Raw genomic sequence first — 16,104 nt, 5'->3', positions numbered from 1 at the left:
GGGTCACACTTGCGAGTGTGATAGAAGAAACTCACGCGAATCTCTTGCATCAATACCCAGCACTGCCGCCGGCACTTGGGACCGGAGTGTGCGGCTGCATGCATTTCTATGCAGCTACACACTGCGGTCCGAGTGCCGACGGCAGTGCCGGGTATTTATGCAAGAGAATCGCGCATCACACTCGCAAGTGCGACCCTGGAAGTACTGTAAAACGCAGCTTAAAATTTGCATGAAAAAAAAACAAAAAATGCAAAGTGTGAACATAGCCTTACTGCGTGGGAAAGAAAAGGCATCCATTAAAGTCTATGTTGCTATTCACAAGTCCGTGCCTGAGCTTTGAGGTGCAAAAACACAAGGCATATCAGTTTTTGATTTGAACCATGGATTAAAAGAACTCGATCACAGGCAGCATACGGATAGCACTGCCCTAAGGGTGGATGCACATGTTGAAGATTCGCTGCAGATTTTCCAGCAGCGCAACATAGAACCAACAATGCAGATGGGTAAAGTCTGCAGCAAAAACTGCATGAAAACACATTTTCTCAGGATTTATTGTTTGTAGTAAAATATGCTGCAGATTTTCTGAAAACATCCACTCCATGTGCTGTATCACACTAATGGGGACATCTGACGATTACACAAATTCATATGCATCACGTGTATTTTTATAGTGCACAAAGCCACGTGGACGGAGGGCCCGGATCGCACAGAGACCCCCGCCGCTGCATACTGAAAGTCTACATGGCCCTATAGCAACCTTCATTATTTCTATCCAGCTAGAGTCTGATTGGTTGCAATGAGTAGAAAAACTTTTATATCTAGTTTTCTTAACGGGCTTGTATATATTCATCCTCCGTAGACACGAGAGTTTGGATACAGGTTATTAGTATATTTTTGTATTATTCTTTTTCCTTTGAAGCAAATGAAAAAATAAACTAAAGCCCGGCCAGATGATTCACATGTGCACCGCTCCAAATCATACATCAAAATATTAACCCCCCCCAATGAATTCAGCTCAATATAAAACGACAGCTGGTTGAAGAAAACAAAAAAAAACCTTTATTGAAGCTTCATTTACAAAATTATTGATCAATAATGAAGTGCCGTATGCAAAATACAGAAAAAAGAAAAGACTAAAAAAACCAATGACCCGCTTAGTCTGTGTTACACCCGACAGGAGGTTCAGAGCAACACCCACTGCAAGACCAAAATCCCAAATAATTGGTCCAAAACCCCTCAACTATTACAGAGTTAGAAGAACTTTAATAGAAAGAAGAAAATCAAAGAGGAAATTCTTGGAACATGATGTTCGCAGCAGTGAACCCCACCATGGTCACCCGGGGACAGGAATGGGCTTCATGGAAATACTGGAGCATTAAGGTGGGGGGGTCTCCAGCACCTCGAATTTCAACACTGCGTCAGCTGCCGCCAGCCAGGATGCTAGCACCGGTCCTATCCATTATTGGTGCCTGCCATCACTACTGTAGTGATACTTGTCGGAGAACCCCTTTCTAATTCCCAATAAATTGTTGTGGGATTGTAACAGATAGGAATAAAAAAAAAAAAAAAGCTCTTTCCAGAAACAGTACCATTTGTGTTGATCGGTTGAGTCTAGGATTACAGTTCAGCTCCATGAAGTGAATAGACTCCAGCTGCAATACCAGGCACAACTTGTGAACGCAAATGGTGCTGTTTATAGGGGGGAGGAAGGGGATTCGTTTCTTTCCAGGGAGAGTTCACGCAGGTTGAATTCTAGAAAGTGACCCAGATGTAAAACCCTGACAACCTTATACATGGTCATCATAGTCGGAGGAAGACCCCCAGCATTCTGGGAGGAAGGAGTGTAACATAGAGGGTCTGCTTCTTTATGGGCGAAGCGCCTCTTTGCAAGAAATCAAAGCAAATAAAACAAATATCTGACCCTTACTGGAGGTTTTCTTAAAGTGACAGGCTCACAGTTTAATACACCTCGACCTGAGGTCACTCAGCGGTCTACCGTTCTGGTAATACTGGAGGAACCGGACTGATCACATGCGGCGCGGTCCACCGGGAGTGGGAGAAGACGAAAGCTGCAGCCAAGTCCCTCTTATTATTGGCCACTTTAAAGGAGCTCAAATTACTCAATGGTGTGAACGTGTACACAGCCACCCACAGCCGGAGACAAGTATGGCACACAAGACCTTGGATTCTGACCACAAATGAGGGGGGGGTTAAAATCAAGATGGCTTCGTGTACAGGTCAGTAAGTTAATACAGAACCACCATCGGCTATGAAACCAACCAACAGGGGGATGAGGGCAGAGACCGCTCCATGACCAGCCTTGTTCAAACTTCTGATGAAGTGAAGGCACGCATGGCAGCAAAAGGGTTAACATCCTGTAGGAGACATTTTGCCCGCCTGCAGCAGATAACTGCACATTAAAAGCATTATATTTACTAAAAAAAAGGGGGAAAAAAAAAAAAACGCCGCTCCCTCTCCAAAAGAATAGGAAGAAAATAGAGACAATGAATTGTAGTGTAAGAATCCAGCTCAGGTACTTATGGCAAAATTCATCTCGGAGAGGAGCTTGAAGAGAAGCAGCAACCAAACCGAGCTGTGGCGCCGCTGCCGAGCGGGGGACTGGGACGCAGGGTCCTCTCGAAGGGAAACAGGCGGCTTGTTCTACTGTCGCAGCTCCACGTAATTAGCAGGGAACAGCCCGTAACGTTCCTTACAAAAGCCCCTCCACCAGCCATCATCAATCATCTCAATGTTTGTGATGAGGTCATCTGGGTCAAAGGAAATTTCATCATCGCCGGCTGAGAAAGACAAAGGGGACGTGAATCTCCGGAGCACAAAACCCTCCATGCAACAATCAATACAGGAGAGCGGGGTCCACCCTTACCGGCCTGATAGTCATACAGGGCGATGGCCGTGATGCCCAGGTCACCGTCGTAGTCTGCATACACGTTCTCCGCTGCAAGGAAGGAAGAGAAACGTGAAAGTAAAGTCACACACAGTGGGGCACACGAGAGCCGGGGCACACGAGAGCCGGGGCACACGAGAGCCGGGGCACAGCTCTCCATACATTGTGAATCTCCATGAAATAACAGTTCAGAAGTATCGTTTATTAGAACTCTGCATTCCACTGTTATTCATCTTGGAAAAGTACGACCACCAACAACTGGACTTTATTGTTCCAATTATCAGAGTCCTTATACTCCCCCCCAGACGTCAATTCACTCATACATGTCACAAATTGGTAGAAGCACGGGGGCGGCGCAGCTAACGCAAGAGCGACACTGCAGGCAGGTCTGTTATTAGTTCAATTCCTTGAATTTAATTAAAAGATGGTTTCTCTGTGTATTGGGTAGCATCATGTCAACTGTGCATAGCACATCTGCAGTCAATCTCTGGGCTCAGCAGCACATGTACCACTGCAGATAATCAGGGCTCAGCGATTGGCTGCAGTGGTGCTGCGTATGGTCAACATCACTGATGCAGCCAAAGCACAGAGACCGGAACAGTACTGAAAGTCATCGCTAGAACCCGGAGAGGGCAAAACTAAGGTTTTCCTTTGGATAGTACTATTTTTAAAAGTGGAAAACCCCTTTAAAGTAGATCTATATAACCCTTCATATTTTTTTAGAAGATCTCCACATCCATAAAGTAGTCTAACCCTGATAGCATGTACTCGGGCAGCTTTACACTATCCTATGTACATGTGCACCATTAATTTGGACCCCAAAAATAAGGACTCCTCCTGGTCCCTCACCCTCCATCCCCCGCTATTTAAATGCAGGTATTTTGGGCTAAAAAAAAAACAGGATTTTTAGTTGCCTACCATAAAATCTGTTTCTCTGAGCCTTCATTGGGGGACACAGGAACCATGGGTGTATGCTGCTGCCACTAGGAGGCTGACACTATGCAAATAAGAAAGTTAGCTCCTCCTTCGCAGTATACACCCCACCGACTGGCGCTCAATTACTCAGTGAGAAAGCAGTAGGAGAAGCAATAGAATATAAAGTAAACCAACAATTCAACTAGAACTATATTACATAGAACAAAGTACAGAAGTTGAAAACATGGGAGGGTGCTGTGTCCCCCCAATGAAGGCTCCGAGAAACAGATTTTACGGTAAGCAACTAAAAATCCTGTTTTCTCTATCGCTTCATTGGGGGACACAGGAACCATGGGACGTCCCAAAGCAGTCCCTGGGGTGGGAAACAAACTTCCATCAGGTCAGCGGACTCCCCACCGCCGGCCTGCAAGATCCTTCTTCCTAGACTGGCATCCGCCGAATCGTAGGTGTGGACCTTGTAAAATTTTACAAAGGTGTGAACAGAGCACAAGGTTGCAGCTTTACAAAGCCGCATCGCAGAAGCCCTGTGGTGCACCGCCCAGGATGCGCCCACTGCCCGAGTGGAGTGAGCCTTAATCCAAGAAGGGGCACTCTGTTCTTTATCCGGTAAGCCTCTAAGATAGTCGATCTGATCCAGCGTGCAATAGTCGCCTTGGAGGCCGACAGGCCTTTTCGAGCCCCATCTGGGATGACGAAAAGAGAGTCTGTCTTCCGGAACGCATCGGTTCTAGCCAAGTAGACCTTCGTCGCCCTGACCAGGTCCAGTCTGTTCAAGGAGCGTTCCCGGGGATGAACTGGAGCAGGGCAGAAAGAAGGTAGAACGATGTCTTCATTCAAGTGGAAAGCAGATACCACCTTGGGAAGAAAGGACGGCGGAGGCCGTAGAACAACTTTATCTTGGTGAATCACTAAAAAAGGAGGTTGACAAGAAAGAGCTGCCAACTCCGAGACACGTCGGATGGAAGTAATGGCCACTAGAAAGGCCACTTTCCAAGAGAGAAGAGATAGAGAAACCTCCTTGAGAGACTCAAAGGGGGAACCTTGTAGAGCCTCTAGGACTAAAAGGAGATCCCAGGGATCCACTGGAGCCAGATACGGAGGAACTGCATGGGCCGCCCCTTGTAAAAAGGTTTATACCTGCGGCCGAGAGGATAGCATCTTCTGGAAAAGAATTGAAAGCGCTGAAACTTGCCCCTTTAGAGAACTAAGGGCCAGACCACCGTCCAGGCCTACCTGGAGGAATGCTAGAATAGAAGGGAGCGAGAAAGACATTGGCGGAACGCGATTGGACTCACACCAACGAAAATATGCCTTCCACGTTCTATAGTATATTTTGGAAGACGAAGGATTCCTAGCCCGGATCAGTGTGTGAATTACCCGATCTGAAAACCCTGACTTTTCAGTACCGCGGTCTCAATGGCCACGCTGTCAAATTGAGCGACCGAGAATTGGGGTGGTAAATCAGATCCTGAGACAGCAGATCTGGTCTGTCTGGAAGTGTCCAAGGAGCGTCCGCGAGAAGGTTGATAATGTCCGCGAACCAAGACCTTTTGGGTCAATCCGGCGCGATGAGGATGACTGGTACCCCTTCTGCCTTGATCTTCTTCAACAGCTTGGGAAGAGGAGGGAACAGATAGGGGAGCGCGAACTGTGACCAAGGAATGGTCAGAGCATCGGCGCCCACCACGAGGGGATCGCGGGCCCTGGATACGAATCGTGGAACTTTCTTGTTCAGACGGGACGCCATCAGATCCACGTCCAGAGTACCCCAACAAAGGCAAATCTGTTGGAAGACTTCCTGATGCAGGGACCATTCCTCTGCCGCAAGGCCTTTGCGGCTGAGAAAATCGGCGGCCTCGTTTTCCACACCCGGAATGTGTACGGCGGATATCGCTGGGACTGACATTTCTGCCTGATGAAGTATCTTGGATACCTCGGCCAACGCCGAGGAACTCCGAGTCCCTCCCTGGTGGTTGATATATGCCACCGCTGTGGCATTGTCCGTCTGAATCTGGATTGGCAGACCTTTGAGTAGCTTGTACTAATGAATCAGGGACAGGAAAATAGCCCATATCTCTACGACATTGATCGGAAGAGTCGCTTCCTGCCTTGACCAGCGGCCCTGTACTGTGAGATGGCAAAACACTGCGCCCCAGCCCAGAAGACTGGCGTCTGTCGTCACCACTTGCCAATGTACCGGAAGGAGCGATCGGCCCTGGGAGATAAGAGGAGATGTTAGCCACCAATTGAGGGACAGCTTGACCTGAAATGAGAGTCGAATTGGAAGATCCAATGAGGAGACAGACTTGTTCCACTGCGACAGAATGGCCCGCTGAAGCGGTCTTGAGTGGAATTGGGCGAAGGGAATCGCCTCCGACGTTGAAACCATCCTCCCTAGAACTCTCATGGCTGATCGGAGGGAAATGAGTCGGGGGCCCTGAAGCAAACGAACATCCCGCCGAAGAGTTACTCTGTCGTCGGGAAGGAAGACCTTTGCCTGACGAGTGTCGAAAAGTATGCCTAGAAACACAAGGCGTTGGTTGGAACTAGGCAGGACTTTTTTGTGTTGATGATCCACCCGAATCGAGCAAGAGTGTCGCAGACAATGGTCAGACTTTCGAGAGCCTGGGGCAAGGATGGAGCTTTGATGAGGATGTCGTCTAGGTACGGGAAGAGCACGAGACCTCTGATCATCAAAATGGCCATCAACGCTGCCATGATTTTTGTAAAAACCCTGGGGGCGGTGGCGAGCCCGAACAGCAGGACGACAAACTGAAAGTGATCCTGGTGTATCGCGAAACGCAGGAATTTTTGATGACCCAGGAAGATTGGGACATGTAGATAGGCGTCTTGAATGTCTATGGAGCACAGGAATTCTTGTGCCTCCATGGAAGCGATTACTGAACGAAGGGACTCCATCCTGAAATGTCGCAGACGGACCCTTTTGTTCAGTAGTTTTAAGTCCAGAATGGGCCGAACCGTGCCTCCTTTTTCCGGCACTACAAACAGGTTCGAATAGAAACCTGTGAATCGCTCTTTTTCTGGTACTGGAACAATCACTCCCGACTTGAGAAAAGAGTTGATAGCTGTAAAGAAACCCGGAACCAAGGCGGGGTCTTTCGGGGGTCGAGATTCGAAGAATCGATCCCGAGGATGAGAAAAATTCTATTTTGCATCCTGAAGATACAACTTCCCTGACCCAAGCGTCTTCCACCGAGGCAAGCCATACGTCCCTGAAGGCAAGAAGACGGCCGCCCACCTGGGAGTATGCTCCAGTGTTCTGATTCCAGTCATGCGGAGGAAGATCTTCCAGGTCTAGGTCTGGTAGATCTACCCTGGGAAGAATGAGATCGCCAGGAAGGAGTGGGCCTAAAGGAGGCTCTTTTCCTATCTTGGCGCGGTTGAGGCCTCTGCTGGTGGGAAGACGTATCTGCTGTTGTGAAGCGACAAAAAGGCCGAAAGGGTCAGCGCGGAGGTCTAAAGAGAACCACAGATTCGCGGCGCTGGCGCTGAGAACGCTAAATACAAGTAATGCCGCTTAAGGAAGCTTGCCCGTTCCCCACCGCCCTGGTGAATTACTATCATTGGAAGGAGAGAGGGGTTCAGCCTGCCGATACTTACCTCCTGCAGTCCTGACTTACCCCATTTCCAGTTGCAGACCGTGTCTCCATCCACCGACAGTCTCTGGTAGGCGAGTGGGTGAGAGACAGAAGGCGAACACGCATACGTGTTCCAGGCCGGTAGACATATGAGGATACGGGGTGGCAGTACAAGCCGTACTCAGTCTCTTTGTGGGAGTACAGATGTGACTATTTACTCTGTATCCCTCCGGAACCTGTAAAGAAACGACGCACACTGAGGTAGATAAGGGTCTAATGAAAGACCCGTGTCCACCTCCTACTGACACTAAGCTAAACTGAGTAATTGAGCGCCAGTCGGTGGGGTGTACACTGCGGAGGAGGAGCTAACTTTCTTATGTGCATAGTGTCAGCTTCCTAGTGGCAGCAGCATACATCCATGGTTCCTGTGTCCCCCAATGAAGCAATAGAGAAATGATGTTTGCACAATTGGGTTTCATTAACAGTTTAGCAATTCGTTCCCTTGCCCATTACTGGCTGCCATCGAGTCCATTTTGAGGGAGTTTGATTCTCCCCTTATCTGACGCCTTTCATTTATAGTATTCCCCTTGTGTCCACCATACTTTACCCTCTTGGTATTCTGCCGTGTCGTATACTGCCTCTGTGACTGGTGGTCCGGCTTTCTGGGTCACTGCCTCCTCGTAATCTGCGCTGTCCTCATACACATTCTCTGGTACGGCGGACGGTTTCGCCGGCTCTGCCTCATACACCGGAGTCGCATCCTGCGATCAGCAGAAAGAAGAATCAGTCTCATCTACCGCCATTTATTTATGGGCTCATGGAGGGATGCGCTCATCCTCTCACCGCATACACCGGGCTCGCTGGGGCTTCCTCAGACACTAGCCGGGGTCTTGGAGATGCAGGAGGAGATGCTGCTTTGGTTTTTTCCTGCTCCTTAACATATGAAGTACAGGAATTAAATTTAGAAAAAGTCAAAATCTAGCCAACAATGCTCCCATCCCAGAATTATTATGCAAGCTAAAGGGGCGCAAAATAAATTAAACATTAAAGGGATAAGATCTCTAACATTCAGACAGCTCCAAATCTCAAACATATATCTAATAGTGTTAGCGCCATAAGCCACCACTAGATGGCGCACAGTTTATATCAAGAGCAATGTACAGTCAGACCCTGCGCTCCCCTGGTGGCGGCTGTATCCTATCTACTGTCTATGCAGAGGATCCCAGGAACACAACTCTCAGCAGGGAATTACGACCCTTTTATATGTACAAGTGGTGGATCGAGACAACAAACTATGGCAATGTGATTTTCTCAGACGTACTGAACATTGGATTTTTCCCTTACGGCCACATTCCCACGTATACTCTGAATTTTTTTCCGCTCCGTTTAGATGTGCAGACAGTCTATTGTTTAACAATTCAAGCAAAGTACATGAGATTTCATGAGAATTCTTGGCCATCATGTGTTTAAAGAAGTTGTTTAATTGTTTTTTTTTATTGCTTTTTTTTGTTTTTATCAGTTTTTATGGGGAACTTGAAAAAAAAAATTGCATTTATTTATAATTGTAGAAACAATGAGTTTCTGCACTAAAAGCATAAAAGGGGGAAATGAATAAAATACAGAAATAAAAAGGAAACAATCAAGAGCAGGTTTCTACTGCGTATTTTGATGCAGAAAATATTACTGTAGTTATGCCACGTGGGAACATGGCTTAAAGGTTTGTGAAATTCACTCTTGCTTGTAATGCCTATGCCTCGGCTGTGACAGGAGGGACATTGTGGTGACGCGATGATGCAAGAATGTTATTATTTTCAGCAATGTGAGGGTGGTAGTTAAAAAAATCATCACCAAGTTAAATCCCCAATAATCAGGCCTGGGGATATATTCTAGTCACATGCCGGATGATGAGAACTGGACCACAGATAAAGGATCCATGTCTATAGGAGCGGAGTGCAGCACTTTACATATAATATGGCGCCTCGTCACCGACCTTCAGCATCCGGCGTGCCTGCTCCTGTTCCTCCTTCTCCCGCTCCATCCTCTGCACTCGCTCAGCCTCCGCCTTCTTACGATCTTCCACTTCTTTATCCTTGGCGAGGTTCTCAAAGTTTGCCCGTATGCTGCTGGCTTTGTTTCCCTCTATGAGACAAGAGATCGGACACAGAATGCACTCGGGTTATCACAGTGTGGGCAGTGGATTAGCAGATATGAGATCTCGGGCTCTTTCAGATGTCTGTCATAATCAGTCAGATGTTTGATCGCAATGCACAGACTAGCCACATTACTCCTGACCAGACATATTTCCCTGAAGCTGTCACGCTTGGGTCAGAAGCCGGGTCCGTGCACCGTGATCAGACACTGGACCGATTATCAAGACCGAGCACATACACAGATGGCTGCCGGCAAGGTGATGGTCCCGGTGGTCATTCATCCAGCAGCTCCCTCTCCCATCTCCTCCGTATACAGAAGCAGTCACTTTGCCGAGTTCCTGTGTTCTCCGCGAGAGTGTCGCGATCAGAAATCTCTTGCGGTAACTTGGCTTTTAGAGAGCAGTTGTATCAAAAATCCAACATCAGACATGTTGGATACTAATCGCCCCCAGAATCTGTCGGTCTCCCATACAGACTGTCAGACGATCCATTGATGGGTTTGGATGACGTTAATCTAATGTGTCTAGGGGCCTTTATTCTAACCACGACCTATTCTGAGACCCTAAGGGCACAAGGATTTTTTGCTCGACTTAGTGTGTAGGTATGGAAGGCTGTGATACAACTGGAGACACATGCAATGCGGGCTTAGGATCTTATTCTCATGCATCAGCCACAATTCAATGACTCCCAAATATAGGGGAATAAAATCATAGTTTTCCAGAAATCTGTGGCATGCTGGAGCGTCTGTGAAATCCCCCAATGGAGAGAAGTCTTCATATACTTTTATTTTGGATGCCCCTGGTTCCAGCTTCTGCAAACCTGTGCGCCCCAGTCCTGGGGATACTAGATAACTGCAGCCTATGGAAGCTCACACAGGTCAGTCAGGTCCCGGCTCTCACGTCATTACTCACCGGCTTCCACCGGCCGCGTCCTCTGGTAACTTGGAGCCACCTTCTCTACATCTTCAAAGGAAGCAGCAGCCTGAAAATGGGAAAATATGGTGAATACTGTGCGGCAAATGTGATTCATTAACTTAATAAAAATAAAAGCATATAATGATTTCAAAATAAGCTACAGTTCTTTTTGTCTATAGCTCCAATGCAGATCTGTGCGTCTCCAGTGCTGCAGACTAGCACGTCCGGTGTACAGTCTGAGCCTGCCATGATTTTTGCTCCCTTCTCCTTCCCTTACGGTTTATGCATGAGCAGGATCAAATGACAGAAATAAAAAAAATGGACTAACACGTCTGCAGGATCAGACTAAAGCGGGTTTGTTTGTAGTCTGTAACCGTGGCCTCAGATCGGTGTGCACGGGAGCTGTCAACTACCTTCAACATTTGCTTTAAGAAAAGACATATTGACATAAATGACTTCAATCAATTAAAAAGCTACGAGGTTGAGATTTATGAAGTTCTCTAAATGTGTATATTTAAGTCCTGGGTTTCTTTTGCCTCTAAAGGCCCCAGGGGCTGGAACTCACTGGTCACACATTGACGGCCTGGCCAAACATTATTGGGTCTTGCAAGTCACTGGTTTTACGATCAAGAAATCACAATTGAATTGTCTTTCTAGTCGCACATTGATCTCCAGGTCTCCGTGCAGCCATGATGCTTGCGTGCAGCCCCAGCTGTGAATGCATTACTCTGAGGCCGCCCAAATGTCCGCAGTACAACCCAAAGCAGCAGAGACCACCCTTTACCCAGACATTAACGTACCACCATTATTTGTTAGGACAGCATTTACCTTATCCATTCGATCCTTCTGCACGCCATACTTTCCACCAAACCCCTTCGAATAATCTAAAAGATTGTAAGAAATTACTACATGATCATAGTCATAGATACAACAACACTGTCCATGCCTGCCTAGTGATGGCTCACAGAGGCCTGATGCATTTACTATCTAGAGATATATTATCATCTGGTTACTATTCTAACATCCCTGCTCCTTGTAAACATCAGCAAAATCTGCCAAAACATCTATATTTTGGGGAATTGCTATAAATGTGTTTGCAATGCTTTAATCTATAAGTGTTAACCTGATGCAGGTCTCTATAACCAACGCTTCCCTTCACACATTAAATGTGCAATTCTGGCAGCCTGAAACCTCCACTAGGGGGAGCTCACTGCACACACACAGATCCTATTGTATACCAGCATAGTGAGCTCCCTCTAGTGGTGACTGCAGGTAAACAAGATTTTCTCCTCTTTTACTTGTAGGACTCTGAACCCCACGTTCCTTTTTTTACTTACCATACACAATCCTCACCGACTTTGAAACCTAAAAAAAGGATTTTTCCCTAACAGAATGAAGGACACATCACAAGTCAGGATTTCACTCCCAGTCATTGATAGAGAAGCAATTGTGGGTATAGGACTACACTGAATTCAATGTAGCCAAAATGTAGAAAGACGTTCAGGAAGTTTCTAACAAACTTTGTTTTTTGAACTTGTAGATTGTCTTTTTTCCCCATATCGTGCGCCATTCATATGGTGGATTTCAGGTCATCATTGCCATTATAAAAGGCAAAATCTGCATCGAAATGATTTATACTTTTTCTTTTGCCACTGGAGTCATGGGAGCTCTCCCTACTCATACCATCCATAATATGGTCATTGTAGAGACCTTAGGGTCCTCAGCAAGCCGCTGACCGCAGGGATATCCTGAGCAAACGGTCTGCTGGGGGCACAGTGCTGGAAAGTGACGCATCTCCTGTCTGTGCAATGCATGGTCACCTGCAGACCCCCAGAGTGTTGGGCGCTTATTCCAGTGACTAATGCCAAGGTCCCACTCCAGGGGGCGCCACCTGTTGACTCTATATCCCCCAATATACTATATAAAGCGGCTGTCTGTAGAATGAACTTCTAATATGTCAGTGGGGGCCCAGATGTGGAGACCCCTACTATCGCTTAAGACAAGGGTCTGCTGTGGTCCTACGACTGTAATTGAGGCATTTCTGTTCTCCTTGGGTATAAGGTATTCGCTGACAACAAGCTCATCATCAGCCTCCAAGGGGAGCAGAGAAGGGGTAATCCCAGCAGATGGGGTACAATCTTCTACCCCCTTTGCTCTAGCGTTTGGAGAGTTGTTCTATGGGGGTCCAGTTAGTGGACAAGAGTTTACCATTGCAGAAAAAGTGAATGTCAATGTGTAATGTGGCCAAGCTGCAATACCAGATTCTGCCCATGGATAGTAGTGGCGCTGTTCACATTTTCAGAGGTCGTGCAGTAAATACATAAGGCGTTGTAAACGTCTCCATATGACTTTGCACATAAACATTGACATTCTGAGCAGTGATTTGTGTCGCGTTCCCGGAGATGTATAATGACCTGTGGCTGTATCCCACCCTGGCCGTTAGTATGAGCCCCCACTTCCCACAGCATAGTAGTACAGGTTATAGCGAGGAGGAGGCAGCACAGGGGAGAGGTGCAGATTAGACAGTGTAGGACAGACGGACAGACCACATGGAACGAGGAGCGGAGGATCGCAGAATACCTTTTTGGGATTCGTGGAGCTGAAGTTTCTCTTGGTGATCCCAGCCAAGCGCACACTTGTCTTGTCTGTCAGTCTGTACACCAAACTTTCCTCCAAACCCTTTCACATAGTCTACACACACAGAAATCCACGTGCCATTAAACGGGAATGAGACGCACCCCATGCACATAGAACAGGTTAGGAGTTACTGACGCCTGCTGCCGCTTATGAGCCGGGCGTAAAGGGGCGAGCCTGCTAAATGGAAACTACCACTGGTCTGTATGGCGTAAAAGGCCGTTCAATCCGCACTAAAAAGGTGAAAACCGTTATTTTAGACCTTATTTACATGTGGAGAAACGACGATGTGAAGCTACAGGTCCAAAGCCTGAGGCTGCACTACCGAGAGATCACAAAGATACTATGACCGGAGCAGCAATCTGCTTCTTACCACCTCTAAGCAGCAGATATATGGGGTCATAGTGCAGTTATGACCCAGCCATGAAAAGTCTATAGCTGATAGGATGCAGAAGGGCCGTCTCAGTGGTGCAGCCTCAGGCCTGTAAATTCAGGTGACCATATCTTCGCATAGAAGACCGGTATTAAAAAACAGTCTTCAGATTTTTTATGTTTTATATGGGGTCTTTCTGTCTAAGGGGATCCAGTGGTATTTAAAATATTACGACATTTCACTATGCTTATGCAAAACAGCATACGAATATATTACACTAAACGATGCTCTTGTAAAAAGATGCATGCGATTCGTGTATGGAGAAGACGGGAAACATGGCTGTTGGCCGGAGGATCCAAATGCCATCTGTTGTGTCTAGTTCCTACTTAGCAGGTGCATTAGGGAACAAGGATTACGGGAATATCAAGCCCCTTTATAAAAGACAATTAAAACGAAGGTGACGGGTAATGGGGCAGAGGCCGGGGAAGGAGCAGGTCAATGAATAGCGCCCCCTTCATGCAGCACACAGGAATGTTACATAGAACCGGTCCCATAAACAGTGAAGGAACAGGCAGCAGACACCTACAGATAAGCCTCAGATCGCCAACAATCAGAGGGGCCAATGGTGGCAGCATTTCAGATCGGTCATAAAAACACAGATATAGGTTTTTCTTATTAGAGGACTTGTCGCTTTTTCTTTTTTACTTAGATCACGTATTTTTCAATAAAAATACTTTCCAAACGGGTTTTATTAAAAAAATGTTTACAGTTTGCTTTCTATAGTCTCTGCTGCACTATTACTGGCAACAGAATGAGGTCACTGAAAATCTGTCAGCGAGCTCATACCAACGGGAGAATATACATCTATACAGTGTGGTATAACCAAAATGGCACTCCCCCACCCACCCCCCCCCACCCCCTAAAAAAGGAGGAAAAACAATTGCCCCTATACAACATCCTCACTCAGCAGTGGAAATATCACAGCTTTACATACTGCCACCATTAGCCAGGAAACATCTAGAAAAACCATCCAATCTGGGAAAATGGATATGTTAGTTCTCTCGTTAGACTTTTTTCATTCTGCAGATTTTTCCATGTTTTGCTCACGTTGCAGCTGGTCGTCTACTACCTTCAGCGTGTATCCGCCGTGCATCATGCGGGATACAGACACAAGCTGAACAAGTCCCTGGTCACTTACGATGCGCTCAGGGACATAAAACCACAAAAAAAAAAATAAGAAAAGCTGCAATAATACTGAACCTTTCTGGGATTCGTGCTTCTCTGTCTTGCCTTGATACTCGTACCCCACGGCGCTCTTGTCTACGTTGTCCTTATCGACACCATATTTACCGCCAAAACCTTTTGAATAATCTACAAAGTGAAAAAACATCAGAGGAGATTTACAGAGAGACAAAAGTGCCAGAAATCAGCCTCCAACCGGCCACAAAACGGCCGTACGTGGCACATTTCTCATGCAGCCTAAACATTTAAGACTCGACAGACAATGACATCTGCACAGGAAGCGAGGATGGGGCAATTGTCACCGCAAAATGGGGGTTTCAATTATACCAAAAGGCGACTTAAGGAGGAAAGAAAAGTCCAATGTGCTGAGTAAAATGCATTGAACATATCACACAGTACCACTATGGAATAAGTGGCGCCGTTTCTGCTTGTATGGTCTAAATTCAGACAGTATAGGAAGGGCCCTGGGTGTTCCTGTAGCAAGTCCACGGTGCATCGTCTTCTGCATCTACTCCAAAAACTGAATGTTAAAACATTAAAGGGAGCATCTAGCACTTCATCATTGGGAGGAGAGCAGCGCAGATTACATAGTGCCTGCACATACCCGCCAACTATCTGCAGAAGCCACATCATCAGCAGCGCTCACCTCCCAATGCTGCTGAGCAGCGCTGCACTAGTCTTATAAGTGACCTTTCAACCTGTGATTTATAAAAGATGCAAAATCCCCTACTTTATATCACTTCTTTTAGCAGGACCACTGCAGCCAGTCACCGTTTACAGTGATGAAGTGCAGCCCAACAGAACGACCAGTGACTGGCTACAGTGTTTTGCGACAAAACAGGAAACAAGGAGATCGGTAAGAGAACCGGGTGCCTCGGTTTTCTTTTTTTGTTTTTTTTATAATGCATGTATAATTCAGGGGTGCAAAACCTTTCGAAGACTTAAACCGAACGCCTATCTTACACGGACATCAGAGAAATGGCAAAAAAAAAAAAAAAAGCTTTTAAGTGAAATTCTACATATGTTCCGCATCCTTGTGGTTCTGTGCTTGGGACATTACCGAAAATGCGTGGATGTATGTTCAGCATTACAAACCTTTCTGGGATTCGTGCTTCTCAGTCTTTCCTTGGTAATCGAATCCTACAGCGCTCTTATCCACACGATCTGCCTGGACGCCAAATTTTCCACCAAAACCAGTGGAATAATCTACAAAAACAACAAGAACATATCAAAACAAGACCAAGTGTCGAATGTAAAAAAAAAAAAAAAAAAAAAAAAAAAAAAAAAAAAAAAACAGGTGCAAGTACAAGACTGATAAGGTGAGAGTATGTAGTACACATTCGATCCCAGG

The 16,104-nt window shown here is 46.5% G+C and overlaps 1 protein-coding gene across 4 annotated transcripts in view; it reads right to left on the bottom strand.

Annotated features, from left to right (window-relative positions):
• Window positions 1–1,036: 1,036 nt before the first annotated feature.
• The window catches only part of CTTN (cortactin), a 34,023-nt gene continuing 18,955 nt past the window's right edge, over window positions 1,037–16,104 (bottom strand). For 2 of the 4 annotated variants that reach the window (XM_073541760.1, XM_073541761.1), the window contains exons 8-17: window positions 15,849–15,959; window positions 14,772–14,882; window positions 13,085–13,195; window positions 11,333–11,388; window positions 10,502–10,571; window positions 9,431–9,579; window positions 8,284–8,373; window positions 8,048–8,201; window positions 2,885–2,956; window positions 1,037–2,798 (exon numbers count right to left, since the gene is read on the bottom strand). In XM_073541760.1, the coding sequence (XP_073397861.1) occupies window positions 2,662–2,798; window positions 2,885–2,956; window positions 8,048–8,201; window positions 8,284–8,373; window positions 9,431–9,579; window positions 10,502–10,571; window positions 11,333–11,388; window positions 13,085–13,195; window positions 14,772–14,882; window positions 15,849–15,959 (1,061 nt within the window). In that variant the 3' untranslated portion in view covers window positions 1,037–2,661. The remainder of the gene's footprint in view (window positions 2,799–2,884; window positions 2,957–8,047; window positions 8,202–8,283; window positions 8,374–9,430; window positions 9,580–10,501; window positions 10,572–11,332; window positions 11,389–13,084; window positions 13,196–14,771; window positions 14,883–15,848; window positions 15,960–16,104) is intronic. The other 2 variants (XM_073541762.1, XM_073541763.1) reach the window with 2 other exon arrangements.

Source organism: Dendrobates tinctorius, unplaced genomic scaffold, assembly GCF_039654945.1.
Source record: "Dendrobates tinctorius isolate UK_male_01 unplaced genomic scaffold, ASM3965494v1 ptg000124l, whole genome shotgun sequence".
Taxonomy (NCBI): domain Eukaryota; kingdom Metazoa; phylum Chordata; class Amphibia; order Anura; family Dendrobatidae; genus Dendrobates; species Dendrobates tinctorius.
Note: the sequence above shows the minus strand (reverse complement) of the source record. Positions and strands in the feature narration are given on the sequence as shown.